The 21,826-nt window shown below is 40.3% G+C and overlaps 1 protein-coding gene across 13 annotated transcripts in view; it reads right to left on the reverse strand.

Moving 5' to 3' along the window:
* Nucleotides 1-21,826, reverse strand: part of NRXN3 (neurexin 3) — a 1,686,195-nt gene that overhangs the window by 1,203,290 nt on the left and 461,079 nt on the right. For 10 of the 13 annotated variants that reach the window (XM_055288602.2, XM_055288601.2, XM_055288596.2 and 7 more), the window contains exons 5-7: nucleotides 6,779-7,080; nucleotides 2,918-2,941; nucleotides 882-1,043 (exon numbers count right to left, since the gene is read on the reverse strand). In XM_055288602.2, coding sequence (XP_055144577.1) covers nucleotides 882-1,043; nucleotides 2,918-2,941; nucleotides 6,779-7,080 — 488 coding nt within the window. The remainder of the gene's footprint in view (nucleotides 1-881; nucleotides 1,044-2,917; nucleotides 2,942-6,778; nucleotides 7,081-21,826) is intronic. The other 3 variants (XM_055288598.2, XM_055288594.2, XM_055288597.2) reach the window with 1 other exon arrangement.

The raw sequence follows: 21,826 nt of genomic DNA on the forward strand, positions 1-21,826 counted from the left end.
TATAAGAATTTTCTTTCATCTCAAATAATGAGACCCTTGGGAACACCAGGCTTAGTGAAGGTAAAATAATACATGTGTTATATTTTAGACAGGGCACACAACAACAGATTGAGCCACTTTTAGCTAGAGCTTTCCTATTTGCCAGGTCAAAATCACAAAATCAAACTTTACACTCATCTAGTTCCTTGTGATTTCAATGGCCTTTCACCTGTGTGATTGCATTTAATTTATAAACACAGCCATCTGTGGGATAACAGCTTCCATTTGTTAGATGAGGAAACAGAACCACAGGGTACTTGATATGGTTTGGCTGTGTCCCCACCCAAATTTCATCTTGAATTGTAGCTCCCACAATTCCCACATGTTGTGGGAGGGAGCCAGTGGGAGGAAGCCAGTGGGAGGTAATTGAATCATGGGGTCAGGTCTTTCCCATGCTGTTCTCATGATAGTGAATAAGTCTCATAAGATCTGATGGTTTTATTAAAGAGGAGTTCCTCTGCACAAGTTTTTCTTCCCTGCCACCATGTAAGATGTGACTTGCTCCTCCTTGCCTTCTGCCGTGATTGTGAGACCTCCCCAGATGTGTGGAACTGTGAATCAATTAAAACTCTTTTCTTTATAAATTACCCAGTCTTGGGTATGTCTTTATCAGCAGCATGAAAACGGACTAATACAATACTAAAGTGACAAACCCCAAGTCATGCAACCAGCTTAAGCGGGAATGAAAACGTAGGACACCTACTTCCAAGTTCAAGGTTGTTTCTGCTGCAATCTATCATCTCATAGATTTGAGGACAGATCCAGTCATTGATTTAGACATGTCATTTGTTTATAAATGAAACAATCACATGGTACATTAAATAGAATTGGGTGAACTTTACCTCTTTAAGGCAGCCCATGAAGTTGTTGCTGACAGGGGAGCCAGGCAAGTCAGCGGTACTTGGGCTTCCTCCCACATAGAAGAAGTCGTCTGAGCCCAGCATGGTATAGTCCTCTTGAGTGTAGCCCGTCGTGGTAAGAATGCCATCCACAGAGATTGTCACCTGGTGGAGGGACATAGGGACAAAAAAAATCCCAACAATGACCTTACAATCCTATCATAACCCAGTGGCTTCCCCTACTTGTGGCATCACTTTCATTAAGATTTTCATGAGGTATACTTTCTAATTTGATTTGATTTTGGTATGTGCAGCCAAGTTCCATTTTCTGGTCTGCCTCCCTGGGTCTCAAGCCTTCAGTATTTCCCTGCAGACTCATAGAAGACTCTGTTAGAATTTCCAAGCTGGGCACCTTGTTCCACCCATTGCAATCTTTACACAGTCAGGCTAGAAAATGGAACCATCCTCAGACGACATCACTTGTCTCAGTTCATTGCTAAAATGATTGTTTATTTCTTACATGATTGTTATTCATGGTGGTAGTGAAAAACAGCAAAGAAGACATTTGATGATGAAGTTTGTTAGGGGTTGGTCTTTGGTTGTTGATAGTTTTATTTTTCCTTTTTTCTTTTCTTTTTTCTTTTCTTTTATCTTTATTGTTATTAATATTTTTTTTTTGGCTCACACCACGCTGACAAACATGCATTCAGGGAGGGAAGGAGAAGGGTCTTGATTCTGATATGGTCATGGATGATACATGCCATGGACTGCCCCAGGACACCAATCCCTACCCTCCCTTGGCTCCCATCACCACCTCCAAGAGAAGAAATGACCCAAACCAAAAAGGCAACTCTAACAAAACAATAAAAGGAATGATGAGGAATGATAACCAAAACAACAAAAATAATAATGCCCACAGAAAAGAAATAGCACCCTTTTACCCAACATCCGTGAAAGGAGCAGAGGGCAGAGAGAAACGATGGGGCCTCAAAGCATGCACACACCATACACCGATACACCCATGCAGAAATTATCTGGAAGCAAGAGAGAAGGCGGAAGAAAAACAAAACTGGGAAAGGGTGGGGAGAAATTAGGGAAAGAATCAAAATCCGCTTCACACTTACATGCATTGAACAAACTGAAGAACAAGATGGAAGTGGAAAAAAAAGCATTCGAAACTAAAAGGTAGTCTTTTCTCTGCCTGCCACCTCCCTTACTAAATAAAAGAAAAGAAAAGAAAGGAAAAAGTCCAAACCCAACCCCAAAATATATGAAAGATGAAAGGAGAATGAAGAGTGGGGAAAAATAAAAGAGAAGAAAGTGAAATTGGGTTGATGGTTGGTAGGTTGTTAGTAATGAGGAGGAAAATGAGGAAACAAATTCTGATGCAGGTAGGAAAATTCACGAGACAGGAACATGCCATGCAGAGTTTGTATGGAGAACATAACTGGTGGATATCCTTTTGGCCACGGTAGGGGAGTAAGGTAAAAGAAGGGTAAGAAAGAGTCTAGGAGGTTGAGTACTTTCCTCCCCAGATCACCTGTGGCAGCCATGGCCACATAAAAGGGAAAGAGAAAAGGGACTAAGGAGTGGGAAAGGAGAAAAAAAGAAAAGAGGAAGAGTGAGAGGGAGAGGAAGGCACAGAAAGAAGGAAGTTCTCACTATAAATCTCTGTTGTCTCTAGTATGTAACTTGGAAGTTGTAAAAATAAGAAAATAAAAGAAAATAAATTTAGCCAAATGGAGATTTAAAAAAAAAAAAAAAAACATTTTTGGGGGGAAAAAAATTGAAAACTAGAGAAAAGGAAACTTTCCCCACAAAATTCAACCAAATATCATTTTTAGGACAAGTGCATCCCCTTCCATTTTTTTTTTTTAAGAAAAAGAAAGGCTTGCATTTAATTCAACAAAATCTTAAAAGAAGAAATGAATCTAAAGAGGATAAAAGGGGGGGTTGGAGAGGAATAGGGGGGAACACACGGCAAACCCAAAAAAAGAGACAATAAGAATGATATCTACCAGACAATGTAGTTTGTTTACCATAGCGTGTCCGATGCCTGAGTGCTTTGCGGAGAAGGGGGAAGAAAGGAAATTAAAAATTGTGAACAGAACGATTGTTAATTAAAAAAACTAAAAACAAAGATGAGTCGTTAGGGTGTTAGTACATTACTCGGTTAGTAAAATGACACATTGCATGAATGATCTTGTGTTAGTTTCTCAAAAAAAAGGCACCCGACACAGAAAAAGAGAGTGGGGGGAAGACAATGAGACCAGGACTCTATGGAAAACCATGCCACCTGGAGCACAGCCAGTAAAGGAGCTGCAGTCTACATGCCATTGCAGCTCCCTGCTTCTTCCAAATCTCTCTCAGACCAGACTTCACCCATTAGAATTAGTACCATACTTACTTCCCAAGGGCTCTTCTGAACGGACACCACCCACTCCCTTCCCACCCTCTAACACAAACCCATTCCACCTCTTCCAAAAGGAAAGACCCCCAACAGGTACCATTCCACATGTAGATAAACAGATACAAAGAACTGAAATACAAATATTTTGGGGTTTATTTTTTTCACATCTGACTATGACTACAATGTGGATAAATGATCATGACATCCTCCCAGAAAGGAAAAAACTTAAAACGTTTACAGATCAAACGTAGCATAGAAAGTCTGCCTTATGTAGTGTACTCTAGGTTTCCATAGATAATTAAACATCTACGGCCTATTTGATTTTTGTGGATGTGTGCAACCAGAGAGAAACATTTTTCTTTCAGTTTAGAATTAATAGAATGTATCAAAAAAAGTTAGAATCTTCTTTATTACTCAATAAGGTCATTAATTTGTTTACTTGGCCAGAATGCTTTGGAATCTCTCTCCCCCAATTCCTCTTGAACAATGCTTTTCAAGCTTTTATGTAATTTATTGTATGGATAGCAGGGAAGACTGGCAGGTTAAACATGATTAGAAAAGCCCTCTGGAAGACTGGAAGACTGGTAACCTCAGTTTTGTGTTTGTGGTTTAACAAAAGTTAACACATAGAGGTAAAGCAATGAAAGTTATGGCCATGACCTTGGACTCAGGCAAGGTCAAGGACAAATTACCACCCCACTACCACATACAAACACACAAATTCCTCACTACCTTGGTCCCTAATCCCAATTATAGTTTGCAACAGATACAGGTAGTCCACATTCCTTCCTTTAATTGAAAGCCATAATGAAATACCTGGCCTTGGTCCTGACCTGGCTTAAAGGCAAAACCATGAATAGATGATTATGAAGGAAGAAATGAGGAGAGTTCTGCTCCATTTGGTAATAAGTACTCCGGGAAACCCCAGGTAAACTTTACTCAGATGAATTTTTGTCATAAAAGCCATTCAATCTTACCAAAAATATGAATAAGGCTGCTATAAGTTTGTTGTCAAATATTTTTGGAGCTATTTATAATTTAATTGAAATAGGAAGGTCTCACCATTCAAATGCATCCTAGGGAACTCACATAGATGTTATAAATATTATTTTAATGGGCAAAATAATAATCTTATATTATTCACATTAAAATAATTGCATTTGCAAAATCAACTTTGCTTTTCAGAGATTTTCCTCTTTCAATCAATTGCATTTGGATGCAAAATTTAGTCAGAATTTCAATGAGGTTCAATTTTAGGTTCGCTTTCTCACAGAAGATTAATACTCCCTCTGCCAAGAAATACCCCCAATACTATAGGGCCTCTGTATCCCTGTCTAGAACAGAGAATTGCACTTAGCTGCATCTTTGGCACCAGACAGATGCCGTCACCTTTGAAACAGAATGCTCAGCCTGTAGATCATGTGCACGTCACAGCACGTCTATACCCAGACCATGGATGAGCTCATAATCCTTCTGGAACATAAGGTGCTTTGCATATTTAGCCACCACACATGGCTGCAGAAGATTGTAATCACCATTTTGCAAATGGAGACAGTGGCGGAGAAAGGTCAAATGGCTTGTCCAAGGGCACAGAGCAGAGTTGGGCCTTAGAACACGAAGGGCAGGGGCGGGAAAAACATCCAGGGTGGTTTTCCTCTAGCTGCTCTGATTAAAACAGCACAAACAATATTTGAATTACAGTTTGGTTTATCCTCTCTCCATCTAAAGGACTTAAGTGGGCCTGATAATATTTTAGAAAAGTGTTTTTAGTAGAAACAAAAGTGAGCCTTTCACAGGAGAATTGGAATCATTCCAGAATGGCAAGGAAGGGTGGTGGGGGAGATGGAGAAACAAATCGGTGAGAGTCATGACCTGATTGTGCTCTGAAGTACATGAAAAGTCTCTCCTCCACTGATTAATGCCTAAAGCGTGTTATTTTGTACCTGCCAATCAAAACTAGCAAAAGGTTGTATTTCACTTTTGGGTCTAGTCTCTGCAGCTCACATGTAACAAGCCCTTATGTGTTAGCAAATGGATATTTGATTTGGGTTCTCTTGACAGTTGAGAGGTTCTCTCCTGGGTAAGTATGGATGGGGAATGATGAAAGAAGATATTAGCAATAGGGTTCTTTGGCCTTGGAGGAAAAACATAGAACAATGATTCAAAAATATCAGATTCATGAATGTCAAGGTGATTGGGGACACTAAGTCTGGTGTCATTCGGCATTTTTTACCTGAGATACATGTAATCTCCCAACAGGATGGCTTCCTTGACATACCTAAGTGTGGAAATGTGTTTCAAATGTGTGCCAGCCTATACCATTTGTTTAGTATTAGTAAGGAGTTACACTTTTATCAAACAGAATACATAGGCAAACACCTATCATTTCTTACGCTTTCACATTGACATTAGAAGGTATTAAATCAATCATATGGCAGAAGAAAATTTGGTAAGCATTTTTTGATAAGCACTTCAGAAAGTATAGTGTTTTCTGGTTAATAAAGCCTGGATGCCATCCAACTGGGTTTAATGACAGATTTGCAAATAGGAAAACCAAGTGAAAATGGCAACCTGGAAAAGGTGGTCTCAGCACAGACTTTGATTTTTATAGGAAATGGTTTTCTTTTACTGATGTGAGCTGATGAGGTATTATTATTGTTATCATTATTATTAGTCATGAAATTGAAAACAACTTCACTTGGCTAAAGCTTTCTGAGAATGTTGTCACCTGACGGAGGTGCCTGCTTAGAATCGGCAAGCGATGGGAGTTCCCAAGCACGGACAGAACCAGGAAAGGCTGCTCCAAAGTTGACTTTTTTATTTGGGTCCTTCCACTTTCCAGGCCTCCCAGTCAACTGAAGAGTCTCGGAGGGAGAGACAGGGGCAATAGAGTAGGACCACCGCATCAAGAACAGAGAAACAGAGGAATTCAGAAAGATCCCGGCTAATTAATTCCAAAGCTAGAGGTTAATATAAAAGAAAAAAATAGGTGGGAAAGGATAGTAAATTAAAAGAGGAAAAGGAAGACTTTTTCTGGAAGGAACTAAAATTATGGCATCGTGGCAATGGCTAACTTAATTAAAAAGAAAAACATATATTCAAAGAATGAGGAAAATCTACAAAGCTGCAGCAACAAAATGCCGTCCCTAATTGAATTTAACAATAATACGATAAGATTCAAATATAATTAGGAAAATGATAAAAGGAAAGCAGAATAAAAGGAATGAAAGTACTTATAACTTTTATTATCTATACAACTGAGGTTTTTTTTCTTAAATAACAAGCACAGATGGAGAATTGAAGTATGCGGAGAAACATATTTTAATAATTTTCCATGTGAAATTGCAAAGACTGGGAGAAAGTTAGATGTTAACATCTCCATCCCTGAATGTCTACCCCTCTCCACCCCATGCCCGTCACCTGCTTCACAAACTTACTACCCAGCCACCTAAGACGAGCCTTCCAGGCATTCTCTCCCCTCAGCCATTACCTGCCGGAGGTTGCGTGTCACTTTGACATCATGCCAGGCGTTGTCGTTGAATTTTCCATTCACTGGCTCCACAATGGCCTCAAAGGCCCCGGACCCCAGGTTAATGACCAAGGAGACCGCACCATCCTTCAGAGCCAGGTTGACATAGTCAGCCGACTTGCCCGTGTGCAGGATGAGGCCGTTACGCTGCCAGGTCTTAAAGGAGAGGGTGATTTCATCACTGCTGCTCTGGATCGGGTTCTGAGACAGGTCGTAGCACAGGTACTCTGAGCCTCGGAAAGTGGCCACATTCTCCTCTCGAGCTATAGGAAAAGAAAAGAGGCAAGCAATCAACACTTGTCTGGCAAGAGTCAGATCTACGCAAATACCAAAGAGAACACATGGCAGGGGCACTGCCCCGTTCTTGTGCTGATACCAACACAGCACTCCCTTCAATTCTTCTGCAAGTTGTATATCGAAACACCAGGGAAACTAGCAGCAGGAGTGACTGCAGAGAAACGACGTGTCCACATGAGGGTAGAAGACAAAACAAGATGGTGCAAAAGAGATTGCTGCCTTTCCTTCGAATTTTCTCAAGAAAAACCTAAAGGGAGATTTCATGCAAAATGATCAAGTGAGGCTCGAGTTGCTTTTGCTTCAGGAATTGCTTTTAAATGCTTGTAGAAGAGCTGGTTTAGAATGGATAATTAACTGTTCTGACAGAGGACTCTTTAACTCCAGGTAGCTTTTATTGGCCAATAACTAAAAATAAATTACCCTGAAAGATCCGGCTCTGATTTTCATCTGTCAATAACTCAGCTAACTTTGGTTTCTATAGTACATTCCTAAGCCCCGTGGAACATGGCTGGGTTGTTAAGTAGGAGGTTGGACCTGAGCAGGTGATACAGCAGGTAAGGAGAGGGGAAGAGAATTAATTTGATATGTTTGGATAAGACAGCAATACCACTGTTAAACTCAAGACTCTCTGCTCCAGGGTATCCTGTTTTAGATGACCCTGGTTGGACTATCCCTATGGCCACAGAACTAGGGTTCCACAGGGCCAAGATCGCATTCTCTTCTTCCCCACAGAACCATCCTTCTCCACAGAACTAGAGTTCCATGGGGCCAAGATCGCATTCTACTGGAGCCCACATTCTCTTTCAAGACAATATTTCATAGACTGGGACCCTGTAATTGCCCACCCAAAAAGCCTTAAGCCTGTTTTTCAGGGCTTGTGCAGGCCTCTTCCCTGGATCCATTTTTCTTTCTTCTTCTTTTTCTTTTTATTTCCTTTTTTTTTTTGAGTATTGCTGTGTCACCAGGCTGGAGTGCAGTGGTGTGATCTCGGCTCACTGCAACCTCCGCCTCCCGGGTTCAAGCGATTCTCCTGCCTCAGCCTCCCAAGTAGCTGGGACTACAGGTGTGTGACATCACGCCTGACTAATATTTGTATTTTTAGTAGAGACAGGGTTTCACCATGTTGGCCAGGATGGTCTCGATCTCTTGACTTTGTGATCTGCCTGCCTTGACCTCCCAAAGTGTTGGGATTACAGGCATGAGCCACTGTGCCCAGCCCTGGATCCATCTTTCTAAAGGCAAACCATATATATTGCAAGGTCTGAGGAGTAGCCGTGGGAGACTATTTGCAGAGACGTGGATAGGGCTTGTCCATTAGGCTGGGGCAACCACATGCATTCATACCAGACCCTTCATGATATAGGACAAAGCCAGAGGTGGGAAGAGAAGGGAGTAGACCATGGGCTGAGGACTAGGGGTTGGCTGGTTCCCCTTGTGCTGCTATTTCCCAATGCAGAACTCCAAGGAATCCAAAAATTCTAAATTTGACCCTGGCTTTCCAAGTAGTTATAAAGGTATATTTGTCAAGGTAAGAGGGTGAAATATATCTTATTTAATTATTTGTTGATTCGATCTATAATTTTGACACACAGTGTTATGACCTTCCATTTGTCTTCTTGCCAGATAGCCTTACTTAGAATGGTCTACTTCATACCAGAGTTGGTCAAAAGCTATCAAAAGCACCTCATTACTAAAAGAAAATGGCAACAATAGTTGAGATATACAGTTTACCTCTAAAGATTGGAGGCTACAAAATAAGGTTGAGAGAATTCTATTTTCCCTGCCGGAACTACACTCCAGGCTTATTAACCAAAGCCAGGTCCACTTCAACTCAGATCTGTATTAACCATTACAGCCCCAGGTAAATTTCTTAGGCAAAATAAATATATTCTCATCATAAAGTAAGAGCTGTAAAAAGGAGATATTTTATAATGTGAAAAGACTACTACCCACTACATATTGTTAAATTAATCTTAGCATTATGACATCATTAAAACATCAACCTCAGCTTCATACTCCAGGGAGGTAAAGAAGAGATCAAGTTTCTCTTGTGTGTTTCGGAGCAGCCCAGTTATATGTATCTACCTGCATATGTCTGCTTGCACACACACTGGTATAAGCAAAAGAGACCTGTTCACCTATAAATGCTCACAGGGTAGCTTGCACATGTATAAGTAGTTAGCCCATAACTCATGCTGAATTTTAGCAGAAATAGCCCCCCAAAAATAATAAAGCAGAAATTCGACACTGTCTGCATGTTTGGAGTAGATCTATCCAATCCCCAAGTGTTCTGTCTATTGTCATGATCTCTCCCCTCATTTCTGAAGAAACGTCTTTGTTAAAATGCAATTGGACAAGCCCCTGCTCAGGAGACCTGGAGGTGACCCTGATCTAGAGTAGAAGGTGACAAATCAAACGGCATTATCACAACTAAGCTCTTTTTCTACAGACATGGATGTCCACAGAGCCAACTACTGTGCATGTCCTTGGCACCACAAGTGGTATATTAATGGGTGTCTTCTATAAACATTTAAGTTATACCTTGTGTGCCCACTGAACTGAGATAAATGAGCAAGGAAAGTAGTGCCTATAACGAGAACTTAAATTAATCATCCAGTACCCTTCAAAGGGGAAAATTTGACACAGAACAGCAAGGCACCAGATATTATTTAAGGTGCTACATGGTGCTTAATATTTTTTATATAATTAGGGCAAGGAGTCTGTCAAAATAATAAATTTTAGAGCTATAAGGGATTTTAGAGATGGCCTGATTTAATGCCCTTGTTTTATTAAGGAAGAAATTGATGACTAGAAATAAGTGAGTTGCCCGAGACATCACAGTTAGTTTGTGGTACTCTGGGCTTGGGGCACATCTGGGCTTTTCTTAGTCTAAGTATTCATTACCTTGCCTTTGCCCATCACTCTGGATATTCCAGATGCTCCTACTTGTCTTGTCAAAGGCCACAAATGATTCCATGGAACTGTGCATTGACTGACAAACCATTCCAAACTTTGAATAAATTGAGCCAGAAACCAATTCCTCTCACCTTACATGAATCACTCATTCACCAAATGTTTCCCTTTCAGCCCCTAGATCTGCATTTAAAGCAAAAACACTTCTTTTATGTGGGAGGCCATAGGGGGAAAAATGGCATCAGTGTAGAGAAGAGAATATCACCATAAATAAATAAGAACTAAAACCAACGTGAGGAAGAAAAGGCCTATGCAAATCACATGCATATTTATGCTAATCTCCATGCAAATATACCGACAAAGATTTTATGTGGCCAAGTGCTTTCCTTTGCAAATATTTAACAGAAATTGCTGTAACCATTCACAACCTTCCCAATCTTTTCATCCAACGAAGAATTTTCTCAGTTTACCTCTTCCCTGAGTCAGAGGAGGCTACCAAGATCAGCATTACCCTGTTGGGATATCTTCTCCATTGGTCAACAAACAGTAGACAACTGAAAGCTTCTCTCTGAATTGTATCCTACACAAGCAAATTTATATGATTTTCAAGTGATGGAATAATTTTCCCCTACATGTTATGGGGTAAGATGCACTAGCAATGCATAACCCAGTCCTTTTTTTTTTTTTTTTTTTTGAGATGGAGTCTCGCTCTGTCACTCAGGCTGGAGTGCAGTGGCGCGATCTCGGCTCACTGCAAGCTCCGCCTACCGATAACCCAGTCTTTAAAAGAGCAAATCAAGGGCTAGAAAGGAGAAGGAGAAAAAAATGAGGACCTTGAAGAAATCACTGTTTTGTACACTTGCACAACTGACATGATTTTTCTTCTAAGACCTCCAATCTATCTTAATTTCCTTCCAGTAGCTGAGACTCAACCACTCTCTTATCACCTTGAAAACCATATTAAGTTGACAGTAAGGGTAACTAAAATGGGCAAAACCAAATAGTGACAAACATGCAATTCTACCTTTATTCAATCCTTTGAATCCTCCATTAGAAAAAACAAAATAGCACCCCAAAATCTGTTTTTTATACTTGGTGTTTATACTGTGAAGGAGGTTGCAGAGACAATGCAGTCACGTCGTATTTATTCAAGCTAAATAGGTGGAGAAAATGAATGCAGGGGATTATGTAACACAGTACACAACAGCTTAGCATAAAACTACAGCTTGGCAAGAGAGGAGGCACTGACATAGCTAATGGACTGTTTAGATCCATTTAAATTATATCATCCCAAAGTTTACAATCAATTGCATAACTGTAAAAATGAAAAGTGTTATTCTCACTGCATGAAAAGCAAAGCTCAACTCTGTATGACAACAAATCATTTACCCATTATTAATAAGCGTCCAATTGATTAAACACTAGATGCACTCTAGATACGTATAACTGAAGATTTTAAATCAGTTTGTATAAGATATATAAAGTACTGATCTTTCAAATGGCTGGTTAATTCAATACTGATATATACTTAGTATTAATAAGCATTTACTTAATTCTATTCTTCACTCCTTTCCCCCTAAAAGACACCCAACTTATAATTTATATAATAATCACTCTATTTCTCTGAGAAATTCCAAAGCAGATTAAAATACTCAGTGTTATATTTTATTACTATGCAATCTAAGAAGTGTGGGGAAAATGATTATAACTCTTTAATTAGGCCTGACATTCCTAATGGCTTGGTGTCTTAAAAACCCAAACTGGGCTTTAAGGGCAAAGAATTTGAACTTCTATAAGTTATGGGGAACCATTGCATAATTTTACTGAGAGGGATAGAAGGATTCAACCTGTATTTTTAAGAGATTGCATAATCTTTTAGAAATACATTTGAACTACTTTTTCAGGGGTTGCCTGGAACTGGTTCAGCCTAGATGTTGATATAGTTCCTGGATCTAGTGAGGTTTGCACTTCACTGGGCAAGAATGTAAGCAGAAGTTCCTAGCAGAACAACCTAAGAGAGGCAGAGGCACCAGCAAGCCAGAGGACACAGGAGGAAACCAAAGTGTGGATAACTTAAGGTCCAAGTGCCATCATTGGAAAGCCAAAGACCAAAGGCAAAATTTGACAGAAAAAGACAAAGAATTAGTCAAGAAAGGACTGAAAATGAAAACATGTCAGGCATTGATAAAGAAGGATTCTAGGGCCATTTGCAAGCAGGTATTTACATGCATCTAAACTTGTCATGGATTTCCAAATGCCTTCTTAATCATTATTTGTATTCTCTCAATGCTCTGTGACGTGATTTTGCTATAATTACACCAGTGTGAGGAAATAGAGACACATAGAGTTTACAGGGGTCGTACAAGGTACTACGGAGTGCCATTTCCAAAACTGTAACGCTATGATTTTCATTCCATTGCTTTTGCTACTACAGCATACCACTACTTTGCCAGGAACTCAGGTTCCCAAAGCAGATGCCTAGCACCCTATACCTGATATTCTGCAGCTGCATGAAGTTCAACCTGTTGAAAGGTAAAATTACTGACAATGGGAGATAAGAGCCCTGGTAGGCAGCAGGAAACCAAGCAGGCAAGTAGGGGAGTACGTTGACTTTCTTTCCAAATTCTCAGCCCCAAGCTGAAAAAAGCCAATCTGAGAAGATAACACTCTTTACCTCCAACAGAGAGCCTTGGAAATGGAATTTTTAGATACTTAGAAGAGCCCGTTAAAATGCTGACCCCTCTGAAATGGCTGTAGCCAGTGGTCCTGTGAAGAACACCTGCTAAGCTCCAGAAAAGGAGGGGGAGCCAGCTTCCTGATGATGAGCTTCAGAGACACAGCGAAATTGTTCTCATTGTAGCATGAAGCCTTTGTCCTTCAAATTGGTCTCATACAGCAGCGCAGTGCAGTACTTTAGTCTGTATTCATGCAAAGATAACCTGGCTGCCCATCCTGGCCTGGCCCACCTGGAAACTAACAAGGCACAAAAACAAATGGGCTACTATTGCCTTGCCTGCTAGGCAAAGAGATGGCCTGTGGTCTTGTGGCCAGCCTGTGAACTCATTTACTCCCTGTGAAGACAAACTCAGCAGGGGCTATATTGTGCCTTCTCCACCAGTGCAACTGCAATCAGAGGTTGGAGGTTCTCAAGTCGTGAACTCACAGATCACCCAATTCTAGCCAGTGCTTTCCAGGCAAAGAAGCCTCAGTAATTACAAAAGAAGTAATGAGTCCAAGGGAAAAGGGTACACAACTGCAGAAATAAACGTCTAGGGAATAAGTCCATGACTGCACAATTCTACTCATTCCTGGGGGATGGAGGGGCTGCATATACCCTCAGTGTTGAAAGGTATCTTGAGCTAAAACAGCAATTTGAGTATTTTGCTGGCCAAAAAACAAGGCAAGTATGAGTTTGTTCCTCTACAAGTCTGTTTCCTTACTATCCAACCTGCTAAGAATCCAGTACACTGAACAGGAACACCTACCTCTAAGAGCCTCTTAGGAAGCTGTGAGCAGACATCCAAGTTATCTGCTGAGCTGTGAGATGATCATATTTGCAAAAATGAGGGGAAAGTAGAAATCCTTTTAGTGGAGTGAATTCTATTGTACACTGAATGACATTTCCTGCTAGAATTTAGGGAGGAACAGAATGATTGTGTTAAAAGGCAAAAGATTGCACAAGTGAACTGCACTCTTGGCTCTCCCTGTCTCATTTCCCTTACAATGTATTTTAGGGCCAAAGAAAGCATTAAGAGAGATCAAGCTGCACAGCCATCCCCCAAAGACAAACAACAAAATGCTTTACCTGCCACATCCCATCACACAGGTATTTTAAAAGCAGAGTGTACCAGCAGACAGGAAATTGTGTCACCCTGAGCAATCCTGCACTACAAAAGAAAATACACAGGAAATCTTACCTCCTGAGGCCATTTCCAACCCTTATCCTCAGACTGTCTGTAGGAAAGATGCAGCAGAGAAATAAATGGACTTTTCTGCACTGCCTGGGTCACTCACTAGCCTGCAGATGCTTCTTGAAAGTGATGAGAAGGAAAATAGTAAATCAACTTGTCACTTGGAAAATAAACAGCCAGCATCCTGGTGAGGGAAGCTGCCTCCGTCCACAGAAAAATGGCCTGGAAAACCACACTTCACTGAAATCACTAGAAAGCTAATGGTATCCTAAACACTGAATTGCTCTTAACTGCATTACAATAAAAGTTACATTTTTGTTTATTCAGTTAAAAAGAAAAGATTCACAGGTGCCTACTATGCACCAGGTAATGTGTTCAGTGCTGAATGCACTTAGGTTACATGGCAACCTTGTAAGTATAAATCATTAGCTGACATTTTACAGAAAAAAAGAAATTGTAAAGCTAAAAAATTCTGAATGCCTGCTATGTGCCAGGCCCTGACAACGGATTCATGTTAACAGGGCCCTCTGCCTGGTTGAACAGTGGACTTACGTTATGAACTGTAATGATAAAAGCTTTGAATCAGACAGACGCGGGTTTGACACCCAGCTCTGAAACTTATCTAAATCTATGGAACTCTAGCTTATTACTTAACTTCTCTAACCCTTCTTTCCCTAATCTACAAAATGAGAATAATCATAGTACATATTTCATAGAGTTGCTGTGAGGCAGGAATACAATAAAGTTCTTGGCCCAGTTCCCAGCCATAGAAGTGTTAGCTATCGTTGTTGTTGAGAAGGCACGCACAAGCAAATAATTACCAGTGTAGTAAGTGTTTGGTAGGTGATATGGGCACACAGAAGAGGGAATAACTGACCCTGGGCATAAGAGAAGGTTCCATACAGGAGGTCATACTTAAAATGTGTCTTGAGTTATGAATAGGAGTTTACCCTCAAAGGGAGGAATGAAATGCTAATTAGAAGAAACAGCATATCCATTGGTGTGGTCATTAGAAGAGCACAGAGTATTTAGGAGAAGGTGAAAAGTGCCAGGTGGCTAGAGCAATGGACATGTGTATAGGTTCAAGATGCAGACGGGGGCCTTCTCTACAACATTCTTGAGGACTGGGGATGGGGAATTAACAGAGAAGAAATTCAGCTAATGAGTGGCACAATTATAGTTGTATTGTACCAGGGGTCCAGTGGGTGGACAAATGGCTAGAGAGGTGAAGAGGGAGCCAGGAGACATTTCTAAGATAGGATGGATATTGCTAAAAAATAAAAAATAAAAAAAACCACAAAACATGAGCCAATTGTTTGCCAATTGTACTGCACAAAATTGTACTGCCTATCTTCCCACTTATGATAATTTGTGTAATATAGGGATCCAGGAGACATTTCTAAGATAGGATGGATATTGCTAAAAAAAAAAAAAAAAAGAAATAAAAAAAAGAAATACACAACCTGAGCCAATTGTACTGCGCATGCGTGTCTTCCCACTTACAGTAATTTATGTAACGTACTGTACATTTTACTTTCCATCAACCACCAGATCCATATAAGCAACACTGTAATTATGCTCCTTTCAGTATTCGTTTCTCATTTTAATTATGGGTCAGTCAATCAAACAAGCATTGAACACAAATAGTGTACTCCATCTTACAGAGGGGAATCCATTTCCCTGCCCCCATGACTCCACGAGACCATTTCCTCCCCATTCCCCAGAAGAGAATAATTTTGGAGTAACACTTTGACCATGTCTCCTTTATTCATTCTCCTGCAGTGAATGCTTGGTGCTGTAGTAAGGGTCGATACCCTAGTTCTACATTTCATAATTAGATAGTCACTATTCCCAGGTGACCTGCCTTTTACTCTATTTCTTTCTACAAGGCTTGTGAGTTCTCCTTTAGGCAGTCCCATGCAGTAATCCTTACCGCAGTAAACTCTGCCCTTATGGAAGAAGGCCTGCAGTTTTCTGGCTCTTCTACCTGTTGCTGAGTAGGTGAGTTTAATTCAAGGGAAAAATTATAAAGAAGCCCAATTTTACTGCAGTAAAAGCCACATCCTCTAACTCTACCAGCAATAGAACTGATATTTGGATCCTTGACACAATTATGATTTGACTCTTATGTCTATTACACAATCAGTTCAGAAATCAGAGGGAAATGTTATGGTTGTCACCTCAGCGCTCAACAAATATTGAAATAGGCGCCGAAATAATGGTATCAGGAGAAATTCAGGATATCAAACGGGTCCTTGGGTTGCTTTCACTATGACTGGAGGGATAATAGGCACATCTGGAGCCACATGAGTTCAATGACAAGAAAATATATCAATAATGTCAAAGCCAGCTCTAGCCCACAGTGTTTCCTAAAAATACATTTCTTGAAGTTACACAGAGTATATGAGTAATTAGGATGGTAGAGAAATTAACCAGAATTGACTTCCTACAAATAAGTTTCAAATTGAATTTTGAAGTTTTTGAACAAAAAAAAATTGTAGAATATATACATACTCACAAACTTACATATCCTTTCACCCTTGGCTAAGACCAAAAAGAATCATCAAAAGTACTCAATAACTAAGGCGATTATACTGGAATAGCAAATGCCATGCTGTCACACTACATTCTGTGGACTTCATAAGGACAAAAATGTTAGGAGGGACACAGAGCTGGAGAGGAGAGGTCTGTGTCCCTAGTAACACTGTATATTTTTGTATAATTTTAATACAAACAAAATTAATAATAATGAAAAATATCCACAATGAATCTAGAGCCCGAAGTAGAGCATCTGAAATGTTTTTTATATACAGTAGCACACATATCAACCCTAATTGCTACCAAAATTAGATACTCACTATATTCACACATACATGTTTAGAAAATAATATAGAAGTCATGAAGGTTTACAGAATTTGGGAAAACTCATACAGATATTTAGATATTTCAAAGCAATAAGTATGAATTTTTTACCATATGAACTTTAAAATGTTTATTTGTATCAAATATCTCTTTAGTCCAAGATGAAAACGAGTAAAGAATTCTCTGTAACAATTATCACCATAGTATCAGAAGAAATCTTAGAAGACAATGTAATCTACTTCCTGCTTTAATAAATCTACACTTAAGTTATATTTTCAGTAAAACTCCCCACCTTTAAGTATCTAGAGCAAACAAGACAATCAGATATTATGTGAAACTTCCTACAAATATTTTAGGAGCCAAATGGTTTCTGATCCTAAAATAGGAAAGTGGGATCTAGAGGTGGTACCAACTTTTGCTTGGGTGATGACAGGGAAGTATAAGGTATTAAAGAATTTTACTTAACATGTCCTTCCTTCAGCCCAGAATATATAGAGAATAATGAATATAAATGATGGGGGGTGATAAAATTGACCTCCACTAATTTATATATATATATATACACATACACATACATAGCTATATAGTGATCACTAATTATTTGATACTACAGCTCTATTCATATGTAATAAGAATAAGAAATATGTATACAGAAAATCTCCCCATCAACTTCAGGTAGTGGTTACTTAGGAGGAGGAAGAGAACAAATGGAACCAGGGAGGTATTCAAACATGACTAAGTCTTTACAAAAAGATATAAAGCAAAAATGGCAAAACATTAAGATTTGTTCAATCTGAGTGATGGGTAAAGCAATGTTTGCAATATCCTCTACTACAGGTTCTACATGTTTTATGTTTGAAATACTTCATCATTTTTTGAAAAGTTAAATCTCTGCTGCCAATAAAACATCTAACCACCCAATAAATCTTGAATGATTCTTTGGTTATTTGATTTATGGATGTCAACTTTTTAACCATACGCTGTAAGCAGCAATTTTTCTTGCCTTTTCAAAATCTCCTGTTTACCCACAATTTGTTAAGCAAAGAGACCTGCGGAACTGAATTGAAATGAAGTTGAGTTGGTCACAGTGATTCTAAAGTTGCCAATTCCTCCTCCTGCCCCATTGTTGCTTTCCACGCTCTTTCTGGAGACCCACTGCTCAGTGCCTTGGCATCAGAGTTCAGCCTACCTTCCTAAGGGCAAGAGGAGGAAATGTTGCTGGAATCTGAGGGATATGGAAGACATGTTAATCTGTTACGATGGGGTAGTTCCACAGCAGATACAGAGAGTCAAACAAGGCTGGAGTCTGCAATAAGTGACAGGTACATCTGCCACAAGCCTCCTAATGCTTTTCCTTTCCACAGCAGAATACAATCATGCTAGTTCTTTAAGAAAATCCCCATTGAGAAGCCTAATCCGTGCCCATCCTCTTAGCCTTCCCCTGCAGGGGGAGGGAGGGCAGCCCAGCTCCTCCTTTGTTAGCACTGTGGGCTCCAGTCTGCAAGTCTAGACAGAGCGGCTTGTTAAAAGGACCTGGAGTCAATGCCTGAACAAGATCAATAAGGCTTTTTATGACACAATGAAAACTTTCTATTTTGTTAAATGTGGTTAATTTACCATTTCTGCAGTACTCTTAAAGCTTTCAGTGCCAAGGACAAGAGCCCAGGTGATTAAAACCCTGTTCGGAGACACAGACTGGGAAAATTTACCAATGCGGAGGTGCAAATCCTGGAAACCTGGGCTATGTCTTCTTTTATAGCTACATATGCACTTCCTTTTCCTCCCAAAGAAGTAAATATGGCAGTGAGGATGAGGAAGCTGATACTAATAAAAATTAAAACTGCCCCATTCCAAGCCTTTCAAGAAGGGATTGCTAATTCCCAGGGTCTGAAATAATTAAATGAAAGAATTTGAATGGAGAGGTGAAAGAGGATGGGATATGTTGAAGGGGAGTGGGGAGGGAGAGTTCTCTAAAATGGACACAGACTTAAAAATCAGTGACCTGATTCAAGAAACCTAAATAAAGAAGAAAATCTTTAGTGATTGCATATTCCATTATAGTACTAATATTGTGCGTAAAACTAGAAGAAAGTATTTATTTCATTTTTGTCATTTCTTCATCTCAGACTATTACCAGTCTTTTTTTTTTTTTTTTTTTTTTTTGACAGAGTCTCGCTCTGTAGCCCAGGCTGGAGTGCAGTGGCGCGATCTTGGCTCACTGCAAGCTCTGCCTCCCAGGTTCATGCCATTCTCCTGCCTCAGCCTCCCGAGTAGCTGGGACTACAGGCACCTGCCACCATGCCCGGCTAATTTTTTTTTAATTTTTTTTTTTATTTTTAGTAAAGACAGAGTTTCACCGTGTTAGCCAGGACGGTCTCAGTCTCCTGACCTCATGATCTGCCCGTCTCAGCCTCCCAAAGTGTTGGGATTACATGTATGAACCACTGCTCCTGGCCGACTATTACCAGTCTTTTTAAGCATCAGAAGATTTTTTATTTTTGCTATAGCATACAAAGAACAGGAAATTAACATTTATTGAACCTGTATTATGCTCCAATGAAACAAACACGATATACATAGCATTTGACAAGAATTAACCTGTTTTAGTGATTTAAAGTTACAAGAGTTCAAAACAACACAGAACAAATGAATTATTAATAGAGATAGCATATCTACATGCTCATATTTCATCTGAAATGAGAACTTTTTATTAGGATTCTTGGTATATTTCTTATTTATCCCTCACAAAAGCCCTGTGAAATAAAGTTTACTAGCCCATTTTTCAGATGATAAAACTAAGGCTCAGAAGAGACTGAATCCTTCTAATATTTCTAGTTGGAAGCAGATCCAAAATACAAGCCAGTGTTAACCTCCAAAGACTATATGCTTTCCATTAGATCATGCTGCTTCCTATTTAGGTTTGTGTATCTTTTGCAAAGATCCCTGTCAATAATATGCCTGTGGGAAATGAGCTATTCATTTCTTTAAAAAAAAATACACGTTTGCATAGCATGTCACATATTCCAAACCACCTTCACATACATTATCTGATTTTGTAAAGTATAAGCACCCTTCAGCAGCTGCTAAAGGAACCTCTATCTGCTCAACGAGGCTAGATTTTCAGCAAATACTTAGAGGTATTAACCATATACTTTGGGATATAAATACGGATCATAAAACAATAGGAAAAAATCATGGGAATTGTGTATATTCACTACATGATGTAAATGCTAAAATAATCTTAATTATGAGAGCATAAATAAGGAAATCCACTTTTTTTTTTTTTTTTGAGATGGAGTCTCACTCTGTCGCCCAGGCTGGAGTGCAGTGGTGTGATCTCGGCTCACTGCAAGCTCCGTCTCCTGGGTTCACACCATTCTCCTGCCTCAGCCTCCTGAGTAGGTGGGACTACAGGCACCCACCACTATGCCCAGCTAATTTTTTGTATTTTTTTTTTTAGTAGAGACGGGGTTTCACCGAATTAGCCAGGATGGTCTTGATCTCCTGACCTGATCCTCCTGAACCTCCCTGATCCTCCTGATCCTCCCACCTCGGCCTCCAAAGTGCTGGGATTACAGGCGTGAGCCTGATACATTGACTCTAATGCTCCTTTAACCATTTACAGATGCTGCAACACCCCAACAACCCCAACCATGGCCAAACAGCTAGAATCAGAGCTATGACACCAGAGGGCTAAGCTCAGAAATATGCTCAGGGATTGTGCCAAGGTAGCTGCAGAAAGGGAAATGGTTAGTTGATTTGTGATTAAAAAGAACAACAAAACTGAGAGTATTAAGACTTTCTGAAATGAAGACTCAAATTGGTTTAGTTTTGTAGCTTGTAAAGACATTTGTGATGGATATTTGCATTTCCTATGCTATCCATGAAACCAAAATTCTAAACCTCTTCAGAAATACTGGGTATGATTTATCAATGATTTTTTTAATCCATGAGTTATGACAAAACTGTGAACGATTTGGATATCTCAACTATGGTAGGAGATCCCAGACTTAGAGAAGTTGTGATATTTGTACATATTGTGTCCGCAATTAGTGGGTTCTTGGTCTCACTGACTTCAAGAATGAAGCCGCGGACCCTCGCGGTGAGTGTTACAGCTCTTAAGGTGGCGCATCTGGAGTTTGTTCCTTCTGATGTTCGGATGTGTTGGGACTTTCTTCCTTCTGGTGGGTTCGCGGTCTCACTGGCTCCGGAGTGAAGCTGCAGACCTTCACGGTGAGTGTTTCGGTTCTTAAGGCAGCGCGTCTGAAGTTGTTCGTTCCTCCTGGTGGGCTCGTGGCTTCAGGAGTGAAGCTGCAGACCTTCGCGGTGAGTGTTACAGCTCATAAAAGCAGTGTGGACCCAAAGAGTGAGCAGTAGCAAGATTTATCGCAAAGAGCGAAAGAACAAAGCTTCCACAGTGTGGAAGGGAACCCCAGCGGGTTGCCACTGCTGGCTCGGGCAGCCTGCTTTTATTCTCTTATCTGGCCCCACCCACGTCCTGCTGATTGGTAGGGCCGAGTGGTCTGTTTTGACAGGGTGCTGATTGGTGCATTTACAATCCCTGAGCTAGACATAAAAGTTCTCCACATCCCCATCAGATCAGTTAGAGTATCCACACAAAGGTTCCCCAAGGCCCCACCAGAGCAGCTAGATACAGAGTGCCGATTGGTGCATTCACAAACCTCGAGCTAGACACAGGGTGCTGATTGGTGTGTTTGCAAACCTTGAGCTAGATAGAGAGTGCCAATTGGTGTATTTACAATCCTTGAGCTAGACATAAAGGTTCTCCAAGGCCCCACCAGAGCAGCTAGATACAGAGTGTCGATTGGTGCATTCACAGACCTTGAGCTAGACACAGGGTGCTGATTGGTGTATTTACAATCCCTGAGCTAGACATAAAAGTTCTCCACATCTCCACCAGACTCAGAAGCCCAGCTGGCTTCACCCAGTGGATCCTGCACTGGGGCTGCAGGTGGAGCTGCCTGCCAGTCCCGCGCCATGCGCTTGCACTCCTCAGCCCTTGGGT

The sequence above is a fragment of the Symphalangus syndactylus genome, chromosome 8 (assembly GCF_028878055.3).
Source record: "Symphalangus syndactylus isolate Jambi chromosome 8, NHGRI_mSymSyn1-v2.1_pri, whole genome shotgun sequence".
In the NCBI taxonomy this organism is placed as follows: domain Eukaryota; kingdom Metazoa; phylum Chordata; class Mammalia; order Primates; family Hylobatidae; genus Symphalangus; species Symphalangus syndactylus.